The 13,101-nt window shown below is 40.8% G+C and overlaps 1 protein-coding gene across 1 annotated transcript; it reads right to left on the reverse strand.

Moving 5' to 3' along the window:
• Positions 1–6,343: 6,343 nt before the first annotated feature.
• LOC118312964 (keratin, type I cytoskeletal 19) lies at positions 6,344–11,493 on the reverse strand. The gene is made up of 8 exons (XM_035638072.2): positions 10,802–11,493; positions 9,969–10,051; positions 9,574–9,730; positions 8,628–8,792; positions 8,383–8,508; positions 7,811–8,031; positions 7,259–7,317; positions 6,344–7,171 (listed from the first exon to the last, which is right to left on the reverse strand). Exons 1-8 carry the CDS (start codon positions 11,459–11,461, stop codon positions 7,074–7,076), a joined length of 1,569 nt encoding a protein of 522 aa, XP_035493965.2. The 5' UTR covers positions 11,462–11,493; the 3' UTR covers positions 6,344–7,073.
• Between the last annotated feature and the right edge of the window lie 1,608 nt (positions 11,494–13,101).

Consider the following 13,101-nt stretch of genomic DNA (forward strand, 5'->3'; position numbering starts at 1 on the left):
TTTTATGCTAAATGTTATACTATATTAATGCTGAACAATGGAAAAACTCATCCAACATGCTGTACAATAATGTTTAAAAAAAACAGAATAAGTTATCATGTTTTATAATAACCATTTTTTATAAACTACATAAAAATTAGTATACCTAAATCAGAAATTAAAATATGTCAGGTTTTTAGTAGCTTGTTAACAAGCATATTACTGTGATATATGTTTTAGCATGGCTCTGTTGTGGAGCGGCAGAAAGAACAATTCTAACCACACTGTGGCATTAATTGTCTAAACTAGCAATTTGCCAAGTCACACATAGCACATAGAAAATAGCACAACTTCAGGATCATGAAATATATCAAAATATCAAGGCTTGTAGTGTAAATTGTTATTGCCGTTTATTTCTTTTTTTAGCCTATTAGGTACATACACATACACCAAACAAGAAAATAGAAAATCTACAATTCCACATACAAGTTTTTACACTGACAGAAGTCTGCGGTACTTACCTGTACTAAAAAGACATTCCTGTTCGAGATTATCACTTTGAATATGACTGTAAGAAAGGGACTTTTATTTGTTATAAGATGTTTATTTCTTTCAGCACATCGGTTGTTGTTGAGTTCACCTGTGATGCTTCCACTTGGTACACAAAACCTAAACTGTACGTTGCAGTCTTGGCTCCTTGACTTCACAGTAATAGTCTTTAAAAAAAATTGATAAAATTAGATAGTCATCTATATTCTCAGGTGTAGCTCTTTAGTTCCATTTTATCCTACAGATGAGACATAACAGTGTTGCCAACATAAAGAAAGTGAGCTACACTCTTCAGTGGACTTCACATTTTTCATTATAATAATAATTATTATTAATAATAATAATAATAATAATATATTGGATTTATAAAGTGCTTTTTCAAGTACCCAAAGCGCTCATTATCTAAAGCTCTTATCACACTCATTTATTAATTTTAATCCTACAGTCACAATATGGACGTGGTGATGAGTTTGTCCGTCGAGGTGTCCAGAGATCTGCAGACCTTGGCGTGCTGTGTTAGGCTGGTGGACTGTGGTGGAAAAGCCACGTCGTCATCATCCACTGTGGTGACGACAACCTGAGGGAGGTCAGTAGCATCAGGCTGGTCAACATGAAGACGACCTGCAGCAGACTCACCTCTAGCACCTCCTGACTTCTCTCCTCTGAAGGGGACCTGGAACTGCTACAGTTGGCGGTGTCACTGTTATTGAATTTAGCCATCGGGACACACTTTGCTATGTCTCTGACTTTCATGGACAATGTTGAGTTTATTTTTATGTTCGTTATGGTTGATAAAAAAAAAATCAACTATAGCTACAATACTTATTACCTCTGCTCTTCCCGTCCCCTACAGTCCCACACTGTATCCGCTTCTCCTCCCACCTCATGGACTCAGCAGCTCTGGGCTCATTCTGGGCTCAGCTGTTACCGCTTGCACAGGCCCAGTCTGTATATTAAACGTGCTTTTAATATTGTCCACCTTTTTGTGTTTTTGTACCTTCACTAAAAATGAATCTGAGATTTGATCTATAACTTCTAGTTCTGGCTCATAAATTATTTTTACATTTTGACTTTGTCTTTAATACTGACTGAATATGTGAGACAAAGAACTCATACACTACAGATAAAACATTAAGCATTAACAGGTTTTTGTGATTTAAATACATTTTAAAAACTGCGTAACAATACATGTAATGAATTTTACTTCTTTGCTCTTGGAGACAGAACATGGTCAGCACAGTGGAGTCCTTTAAGCAGGTCCTTCCCTAATAACAATGACAAGACACAATTAAAAAAATAGTTAGACAAGTTTGTAAATAAAGAAGTTTGTGTGCTTATGTTCTGAAGACATTCATTGGAATGTAGCTTTAGATTAACATGTATGACTGTTCAGTAAAGTAATTTAGAATATTAAATTGTTACCAAAGCTTACGGGCACCATAGAATCATGTTTTGTTGTCAATTTCTGGTGTGTCAATACATTTACCTTAAAGTGAGAGCACAGAGTCTATTATTATATGTATTATGTCATATAATGTAATGAATATCAATGCATTATGTTCAATAATTCATCACTTTAATATTTTTGCTTGATTCTTTGGAAGCTATAAAAACCGGTCAGTCCTGGAGTCAGTGCTGAAGTGAGGAGTCAGTGTTCAGTCTTGTTAGAGTTCAGTTCTGCCTCATGTTGACCTTCCACTGGTCCAGCCTTTCTGGATCACCTGAAGCAAAACTTTCCACAGACAAATACATATACCTCCTTAACAGGCTTCTATTTGGTTGCAAACAATGAAAATTTAATTACCTCAAAGTTCAACATATCCTAAGAACATTTCAGCAAAAGAAATACAGGTGGTGGATGTCAGGTCTTATTGTCTATCTGTTAAATGGTCTCTTGTGTAGTTACAGGTCTATTTCATACACATATTTTTTCATGTGACAGTCATGCTTAGTTTTCACTGAAGTCACACCAACAATCAAATCTAATACTTTCAATATATTGTGTTTTAATAAACTTTACAACACTTTACTGGTTAACCCTAACCGTAAAAGTGTTTTGACCTTACTAGTTAACTAGTGCGGCCCAAAAAGTGTCACTAGTTAACTAGTGACCCTTTGCTAGTTAACTAGGTGCACACATTTGATCGTACTAGTTAACTAGTGTGGTCCCAAAAGTGGAAAAATGTCCAAACAAAGTAGAAAAATGTCCAAACATCAGTGTCACTAGTTAACTAGTGACACTGATGTTTGGACATTTTTCTTACATGTTGGGTCTTTCCTTTAACTAGTTGAGCCTCACTCAGCACTAGTACGCGACTGGGAACCACTAGTGAGACATTTGTTCAACATGTTGGGCTTTTTGCTGCACTAGTTGATATTTTCGGCGCACTAGTTGAGCTTCCCGTCGTACTAGTTCAACTTAACTGAATACTAGTTCACATGTAAGCTCCACTGGCTCTAATATTGATGGGATAAAATCTCACCAGTTATAATGTATGACAGTCGCACCACCACACTAGTCAACTAGTACGGTTCAAAGAGGCATCAACTAGTTAACTAGTGAATGTTTTTGCCTTGACTAGTTTACAAGTAGGTGGCACACTGCAGCCACTAGTTCACTAGTTGCAGTTCCTAGGGTCAACGTGTTAACTAGTGTGCACCATGCAAATGAAGTAGGTGGGACATGGACAAAATCCTGAGTCCTGATTGGTTAAAATCCTTTATTTTGAACTGAACAGCCAATAGGAAGCCCCAAATCCCTCTGTCCACTCCTCCTCATTATCATTGTGTGCTACTGGTTAACGAGTGAGCACATTGGCTATTTCACTAGTAAAGACCACAAACAACAACACTAGTGAACTTGTGAGTCTTTTGGCTTTTACTAGTTTACTAGTGGAGGAACCTGACGTCTGATATCAAGGATATGGAATATATGTTGAAAAGGCATAGTCAACACTATGGCTGAGTGCTTCCACCAGGAAACTGCAGTCAACCAGTGACAGCGTAACAAAAAAAAAAGAGTTACTATGCCATCGATGTGTGAGGTGGGGCTTTCCACATTGTTTCACGATAGCATTCATCTGATACTCCTCGATTGGCATCAAAGGTTTGTCAGAGTATCGGAGGAGAAGCAATCAACTTGTTAGCATGTCTGTACAAAGAGCTTATTAAAATTTCTGATTCGAACATTGCCTGCATTACATGTGTATGACCTCTTGGGACTGTATCTCACAGTAGCAACACAAAACAAGCAGAGGTTTGATGAGAGTGAATTAAAAAAAATGAGGCCAAGGTGTAAAGGTCATATCCAAGCCATTTGTTGAGTTTTTAAGGGGTTGAATCAATGACAGTAGAGGAACTTTAAAATGATGAAGCAACAGCAGGGGGAACAAAACACAATCACAAACACATTTTGGAAAAAAAGAAAAATGAGAATGTGACTAAGTGGGTGAGATCTCACTATTCACCACGCGTCCCTTTCTACAAATCATCTCAAACATCATCATATTATTTTCTACATGCGTTCATTTTGCTATAGTGTAGCACTGCTAGGGTAACATTGCTTCAAAGACTCTCCCGGGTTTGTTTGTGTTAGCATTATGTTACATATATCAAAGCATATTCAAGTTACAGCAAACACACAGGAGCCATACGTTACTTTCAGTTATCTTTGTTAAGTTGCAGGTTTGGAAATTGTTTAATTGTTTGTTTCTTTGTCCATACTTGCAAATGATTGTTCAGACTGTTCAGAGCCACCATGCAGGTCTATCGTTTGAGAGAGGCCACGCCCAAATTTCCTGGTTTTTTTATGGTGTTGGTGATGTCATCGCTGACATCATGGGTTAAGCCAACTGGTGGAGGGTTTATTTTTAGTTGAAAATGCTTGGTTTGATAGTTTATTTGTTTGTTAGTAAAATTTGTTGACATGCGTACCTTCCAGATAGTGACTGAGAAAATCAATGAGCTAGTGAGAGGAGCTAAATGATCATTTATGTTTCCTGGTATTACGGTCACTGTAAGTTTTATCCCTCAGTAAATACTGGTATGGGCTGAAGGAGTGTGGGCATTGATTGAACACCCTATATATTCAGTACCAGTTTTGCTTTACAGGAAGGGAGAACATGGTGAGGTGGTCCTGCTGTGAACATGTGCTGTTTGTTTGAGTTTTCATTTTTCAGATTTAATATCCTTAAACTGTCACTTAGTTACAAGTGAAATGGAGAGCACTGTAAATAAACATTCACCTTGAAGAGTTAAGATGTCTGCCTACCTACCACCTTCCTTTGACATTTGAACCAAACTATCTTACAGACACAATGTGTTGAAATGTAATACTGCGGAATCTGCATGTTGAGTCTCTGTTGTCTCTTTTTTTCTGACTGTACAGACTTGTCAGGACATTTCACTGGTGTGCAGCTGGGATCAAACAAAGTTGACTTCAAAGATGGACCCAATAATATTAATAATTATGAACTTAAACCCCAAACCTCCAGCAGACCACTCTTAAGCACTAACATTCAATACATAAGCCTTGCCCAGCAGTATTAAATTGTGTGTTTGTGAGTGACACATTTTCAAATAATATTCAGTATTGACAATCTCATCTTTGGTAGGTCTGATGTTATGATCACGATGTACATGAAATAAGCTGTTGTGTATATCTCCACATCCAGTAATCAAGTGTCAGGATTTGACAACCATACCCTCATCACTGGGAATGTACCGACATCTAATGGACGGATGAGAACACTGCATGTGCAGAGGGAGACGCTCAACCCCTTCGCTAGAGGAGAGTGCGTGTAGTAGCACATAAGAGAGACTGAAACTTATATATAGATTATATTAGAAATTCTCCGCTCATATCGGACAAAGTAAGACACTGGGTCATGGAGAGGAGCTGAACTTTATGTCTCGGGTCAGTAGTACTTGGTTTAGACCCTCCTTACTGGGATAAACCATCATCCTCCTAGTTTCAAGTTCACTGTTAATGCAGAAATCATTTTTACAGACACAATAATTACACATTAGACAGGGGATTAGCCGTTTCTACAAATCTGTTGAACACAACAAATGCTGTGCACTATATAGCTGTTTCAGTTTTCTCCCAAAGGGATACTAAAATAAAAATGAGTTGCCACACAAGATCCTCCCATTGTCTCACGTCTGCAAAAAGGGTTAGGGTTAGCTTTACCGCTGCAAATCTTTGTACTGTCCATAAGGAAAAGTCAAAACTCCTGGGTGGTTTTGAACTGAGAAATTTTGGTCTTAGTGCTTATTAACCTTTTAATTACAATGTCTCACTTTAAGTGTCAACTGAGATCACATTTATGTCAGATGTACATAATATGTGGAGGAAAAATTAAACTTTTCAGCAAAGCGAACTACTTGTGCACTAAATAAAGAATTAATCTGAAAGATTGTCCTCGATAATTTAACTGATTTTGACAAGCGCTGACATAGATCACAAAATCTGAGTGTGAAAATAACATTGTAGCAGCTAACCACCTTACTCCCTGCACATCAAGTCGTTGTAAACCTCAACAAAGGACTCAATCAATCCATTTTTTATTTGTATAGCGCCAAATCATAACATACAGTACATCATCTCAAGGCACTTGGTCACTGTGGATAGAAAAAAACTCCCTTTTAACAGGAAGAAACCTCTAGTGGAACCAGACTCAGTTGTTGGTGGCCATCTGCCACGACCAGGGGGGGAATGTATGTTTTTTTTAACAGAAAAATTACATTAAATATAGCACCTGTAGAAAGCCCACTCTGTGGCCCTCCTGTTTTGTCCAATAGGAGATTACACAAGTTGAAGGCAAATTTTCATTCTCTTGAAAGTTAAAAACCCAAAGTTGGCAAAGAGCCCTTTTACAACCAGACACAAAGATGTTTATGGGAAATGTAGTCTAAAGAACTTAAACTAGTGACATATTGACAATGGTCTGCTTTGTTTATGGTGCTTAAGATTGAATTTGACTATATTTCCACATAAAAATTCTACATGTAAAAGCTTTAACATCTCATTTCATGAGAAAAACATCACCATCATAAAATACACAAATATTTTCTAAGGCAAAAACCTGTCAAACCAACCCCCACCCAAACTAGATAGGGCATATCATTTATTTTACCACTGTATGTATTGATTCAATGCATTGTTCGGAGATTGGAGTTCTCAATGCGTTTCCTTTCCATTTCAAGGCTCACAGTGTCATCTAGTGTACACAGCTGGTATTTCAGGAGGCAGGTAGGGGCAATCAGTATTGGGGTTTTAAGTTGGTTTTGGATAAATGGGGTGATTTAATTTAGTCAGACAGTTTATCATCTTTTACTTTTACTTTTTTTTTGGCAATCAAAATAAATACTTTCTGACAATAACCACCTGCATAAATATATGGATTAGGGAATATGATGGAATAAGGAATGGATTTCAGACCTGGGAAAGCAATAGCAATCTCTTTTCCTGGTTCATTTTAGTACACATCAGGGTAGAGGAAGACCTATTCATTTATTTGTAGATCGATTATTTAGCCTGTCTTCTATTTGAGGATATCTTCTGAGCTGGTGGTGGACACCACTCTTCCATCAACGAGCTCCTGAATCACCACCCTCCTCCTCTGGGTAACGACTGGTTGAGCTGAAATCAAAAACAGAAATGAGATCTGCAGAAAGTGTCATTTAAATAGATGGAGAGCTAAAGAATACAATGGTGATAATAACTTACGTTTGACCTCTTTGACCTCTTTGATCTCTGTCTTGTGTACAGTCATGACGGTAGATTTGCTGGGAGATCAAACAAAAAGACAAGAAATAAGGCAAAAGGTTGTTGTTGTCATTTCCCCAATCTTACCACTGAAGATAGAGAAAATTCAAATGTGAGTGGAGCAGTTTGCTGGCATTTTGGGAAATACACCAACAACTGAGAGTTAATTGAGAAAAGGAGATGAGCTGACTCTGACCAAAGGGGAAATGATGCCTCCCAGCACTTCCAAAACTATCGAGTTCATACGTTATGTGTTTTTGTTGTTGTTAGTGTCTTAAAATATGAGCTTTAGAGGTGCTGGTAGGTGGACTCTGTTGGGTTTGGACAAAGCTGGGCTAGCTTTGTCCCTCTTTTCCAAATGGCTAGCACCGCATTTAGCGTACAGACATGAATGGTATTGAACTTCTCATCTGCTGACGGAAAAAAAAAAGTGCTAACTATGCAAACTATTTCTTTCATGTACTATATACTATTTTTTATTTTTTTATTATTATTATAAAAATAGATCCTTACTTTGAATCTTCTCCATCCAACAGCCTTCTGTACTCAGCAATCTCCATCTCCAGCCTGGTTTTGATGTCGAGAAGGATCTGGTAGTCCGAGGACTGCCTCTCGATGTCCATCCTCATCCGGCTGAGCTCATTCTCCAGGGAGTTGACCGTGGTCTGGAGATGGCTGAGCTGCAGACTGTAGCTGGACTCCGTCTCGGCCAGTGTGCCTTCCAAGGCAGATTTCTGCACAGGACACAAAACAATGAGACACAAGAAGCTCACTGAGCACTAATAGCTGGTTTTCCAATGCCTCTTTCCACTTAAGTTGGCTCAGGAGCAAAAAAAACAAACATGACTGACAGGTTTACTGACTGCTATTTATAGTGTTTATAGACAAACACGTTGTGAAATATGTTACTATGGCACGTGTGGTGCACACACCGTAGTAAGACAAGATGACACAGTTTGATGTTGAACGATCCAAGTTGTTAGAAAGACAAATGTTTTATCGCAGTGTGGGGAAAAAAGAATCTGCATCAAAATATGTACTGCTGCATATTTTATGTGAATCTGTGCATGTGGGATATGCCGTACCAGGCTGAGCTGGGACTGCAGCTCAATCTGCAGGGACTGCAGGGTCCGCTTGAGCTCGTTGATCTCGGTGCGGGAGGTCTGGAGGGACTCTGAGCTGGTTGACACCTGCTTGTTCAGCTCTTCAAACTGTGAGGAAGTCGAATTGGACATGAACACGTTCACAAAGCTATTTAGGCAATAATGTCATTATTGGGTTACTAGTTAAATGTGGTCATGAGATGATGATATGAACACGCTTATCGTACCTTGACCTTGTACCAGGCCTCCATTTCGCGGCGGTTCTTCTCAGTGATGCCCTCATACTGACTTCTGATCTCTTCCATAATCCTGGACAGGTCCTCCTGGGGCCCGCCGTCCACCTCTACGTTCACAGAGCTGGAGTTAATTTGGCCGCGCATGGCTGCAAGCTCCTGCGGGCAGGACAAGAGTTAAAGGTCAGGTCGGGTCAAAGATAAGTCACGTGGAAAGAAGGGAAGGGAACCAGGGACAAAGAGTCAGTCTGAACCTGAGGGAAAGCAGAACTATGTAACCACTTTTTGCAAATAAACTAAACCTTGCTGAACTCAGGTTTGACTAGTAAATCCTGAATTGATCTGGTATAAGCTGTAGATTATGGTGGCTAATATTTGTGACAGGTAATGTAAATTTAAATAGCGAGTAAGTGAACAGACTTGTACCATTCATGTTGATGGATGTCATGGAGACCTGTTCCTCCATCTCCATGAGTAAACAGACTGTAAAGCAACTGGTTAGCATCTGAGATGTCTTGTCATCACGAGGATCTTTTATGAGTCATTATTCTAGAGCAGCACCCTCAGGCCAGTGGCAGCACATGCTTTTAGATACACAACCCGAAGGCATGGCAGACCATTCAAACAAGTTTAGCTTTAACTTTTATTTGCATAAGCAAAAGATAAACCTTTCGAGAGAGGTTTATCTTTTGGCAAATAGGTAACTAACTGTCTCATGAAAAACTATTTTAATGTTTTCCCTTGCCATCTTTTTTTTTTTTTTAACCGTGGCTGAAATGAATGCATCATGTTCCCTTCTGGGCATGTAAAGAAACGATCTATCCTCTAAATAAGATTCATGTTTCGATGCGGGACAAATAACTGTGAAGATACCGAGAACGCCTTGACACCTGGCCTCACTGAGATGGTGCGCTGCTATCAGTCGCAGCAGGAGTCTCACCTCTGCATGGTTCTTCTTCAAGTAGACCAGCTCCTCCTTCAGGCCCTCTATCTGCATCTCCAGGTCGGACCGGGCCATGGTCAGTTCATCCAGAACCTTGCGCAGTCCAGCGATGTCCGTCTCCACCGACATGCGCATCGCCAGCTCATTCTCAAACCTGCGTGGGGAAGCGGCATGGAGGTTCATGTTACTGTGCCCGCTCACTCAATGTTAGCACTATCAACAGAAAAAGACAGGGCGAAGCTCCGCCACAACCTGCTGCACGTGTTTTATCACGTTGTTGACCGTTACACCCCTGTGACATTATATCCACTTAGCCTGCAATGACTGAACCGACATGTGATATCATACCACACAGAGATAAGTGATGTCTGACATAAACTTTTTCCACTCACTTCATTCTGAAGTCCTCAGCTGCCAGTCTGGCATTGTCAATCTGCAGCATCAGCCTGGCATTGTCCTGTGTGGCAACACTTATCTAGAAAAAAAGGAGAGGAAAAAAGTCAGAGGTTTCTTATCCACATATAACTGCACCGCACCGTTGTTCATTGTCCCAGATAGTGGGGCGACGGGGTTTTTGGTGATCTGTATGACAGTGTTCTTCACTCCTGACTTGCATTCCACCGGACTTGTTGTAAACTGTGGCATCAGATAACATGTTCTGTTAAAGCGTCACTCTGACTATGAGAGGCTCTTTAAGTTTAAAGCGCAGCAACTCCCAACTACTGTAGTTCTTTCTGGGACCTTGCACATGCACACACCGGAAAAGTTAAAAACCATGCCGACTGACATTTTATGATTTTCCTTCTCGTTTCCCACCATCCATTGTTCTGAGGGCAGCTGACTGAGTGAGTCTGCAGACTAGACTTTAATGAGTGAGTCAACATACAGTATAGACTAATTGAGGTCGGGGCAATACGTCATTAATAGAATAAAATAAAAAAAATATTCTGCATTTCCTTAGCCGGGGAGGATAAACCCACCACCTGTTATCCCACCTTATTGGGATGTCAAGTTATAAGAATGAAAATCTTCTCTTATATATAATGAAAATTTTAATTTCCCCAAATTAGTTTTGAAGAAGTTGTAAGTGAGTTCTTGGGCCACTGATATCATTTTGTAGGTGATCCATTTTTTTCGCAAATATTTGAATGCTGATTATTGACATTGTTCTGCAGAAGTAAAATAGAGGTTGCAGAGTTCAACCCATTGTGTATTTCGAGCTCACCTTCTGGCGCAGGTCGTCGATGATCGCCTGGTACCTGCTGTAGTCCTTGACGGCGGGGGCCTGCTTGCTGTACCACTCGCGGATCTGGCGCTCCAGCTGCGCGTTGGTGCTCTCCAGCACGCGCACTTTGTCCAGGTAGGTGGCCAGGCGGTCGTTGAGGTTCTGCATGTTCTGCTTCTCGCTGCCGGCGACGGCGAAACCGCCGCCGTAGTCCGCGGCGCCTCCGAAGTCGTAGCCGGAGCCGGAGCCGATGCCGTTGGAGGCGTACGACACCCGGACGTTCCGGCCGCCCGAGCCGCCGTGGACGCTCGTGGCCCGCCGGGAGCTCGTCATATTGGGAGCCGAGTACTGGGACCAGGTGGATAATCCGGTGCGCCGCAGGGACATGGTTGCTCTCTGTCGTGGCTCGGGCGCGCTGTTCGGTGGAAGCTGGAGTTGCGCGGGGCAGCTGGTGCTGAGGCAGCCCCGGAGGATGGACTTTATAGCCTGCTGTCTGCGGGTGGGTGCGGCCGAACAGGTAGACGGAAAGATGCTGCGCACCGCCATCGCAGGTGTGACCGCACAGGGCGTGGTGAGCGGGCAGTCCGGTTTACTGCCCGCGATAGTTAACGGCTGTCGGGTGACATTTCGGCGAGGCCAGTTTAAAGGCGTGCGAGTCATTTGTTCATTGGAGCTGCCGCGTTTGATTACAGCCGGCCTGACCAACTTGCCTCCCAGGAGGAAACAGAGCAAAAGTTCCCCTCTGTGAGCATAGCCCACTGCGCTAGCCTACGGTGGCCGAGAAGGCGAACGGACTCAAGCCATTCAATTCCGATGTGTCAATTTAGTTAAAAAAAAAAAAAAAAGTTACCCGCGAAGTTTGTCTTTGTATTTAAAAACTTAAAATACTTTCCCAATGTCAATGCCGATTTTTTTGTATGACCACAACCACTTATTTTCTTTTTTGAAAATCCTTAAAGCAGTGAGTGATGACTGTAACTAAGGCGCAGGTGCTTTGAGCTAAATGCTAATATCCGCATGCTAACGTGTTCACAATGAGTGCTAACAAAAATGATGTTTATACCATTAGGCCGTAACATTTTTTTTAGAAATTGCAGAATTTTTTTTCATTGGATGTCATGTTAATATATTGTAATTATCTTTTAATGCATTTGAGTAGAACGTTTCACATTCCCGACAATCGTATTTTTCCTTCTGTCATCATTCCTTTTTTTTTAACCTGCCTGCTAGCTCGCTTAACGTTTAGCTTCTGTGGCTTCTGGACCCAAACAGTAACATGCCCATATTTAGGCCTGTCACGATAACTACTCTTTGTTGCGTGATATGTTGTCCCAGAAATGAATGTGATAAACAATATATCATACTATAAGTCGATAATGTAATTATCATGACAGGCCTACCCATATTACCGTTGGCTAGCAGCGGTGATCTCACAACTTAACCTCATACACTTACGTTAGCGTGCTAACATCAGCTAATTAGCCAAGTACTGGACAAAGAAAATGTTAATTAAAATGACGTGTTCTAATAAGGTGTGGGCACAAAAAGAAAGATGATGAAGTTAATTGAAAACCTACTTGTTCCATTATGTTGAATTCATGCTTCCTAACATTTAGATTTATTTTAAATGTAATTCATTATTCTGGTTTAACTTGAACTTTAATCTCACTCATACTGCAGAATGTCTTTTCTCACACAGTAGTTTTGTGTATAAAGGATTTCTAAGATGGCCTTTACTGATATGGAATCCATGTGTATGTACGTCCGCAGCTGTGTTGACAGAAATGTGTGTGTTTGAAGCGCTACAAACAGCCTTTAAATATTAATTGTCAGCACAGTGCTACTGATATTTGAGAATGTCACTGTTTTCTTCCATATGTACAAAAATTCTTATTTGTGCCATAATGGAATAGTTCAACCCCTGTCGATTGACAACTTTGAACTTGGATTTGACTCAAAACCTGAACAGTATCAATTAGGGATCGACCGATACCAATTTTTTAGGGCCAATGCCGATACCGATTTTTTTCATAGCCTTAGCCGATGACCGATACGGACTGCCGATTTTCTTGAGCCGATACTACTTTTGCTCCCTCAATTTAATAGTTAAATAGAATTAAATTCAGCAGGTTGTCTCGTCTGATCTGAGGTCTTAGTCAAAGTGGGTTATGGCCAAGGCCGTGGCTCGCCTTTCTGGGTAGAGGGAGACGAGGCTCACGTCGCTCTGGAGCATCTCGGGAGTTCCCACCGCACCGGGACTCGTCCGCCCGCGAACGTGATCCCCTGCGCAAAGCCTGCGG

This window comes from Scophthalmus maximus, chromosome 8 (genome assembly GCF_022379125.1).
Source record: "Scophthalmus maximus strain ysfricsl-2021 chromosome 8, ASM2237912v1, whole genome shotgun sequence".
Classification (NCBI taxonomy): domain Eukaryota; kingdom Metazoa; phylum Chordata; class Actinopteri; order Pleuronectiformes; family Scophthalmidae; genus Scophthalmus; species Scophthalmus maximus.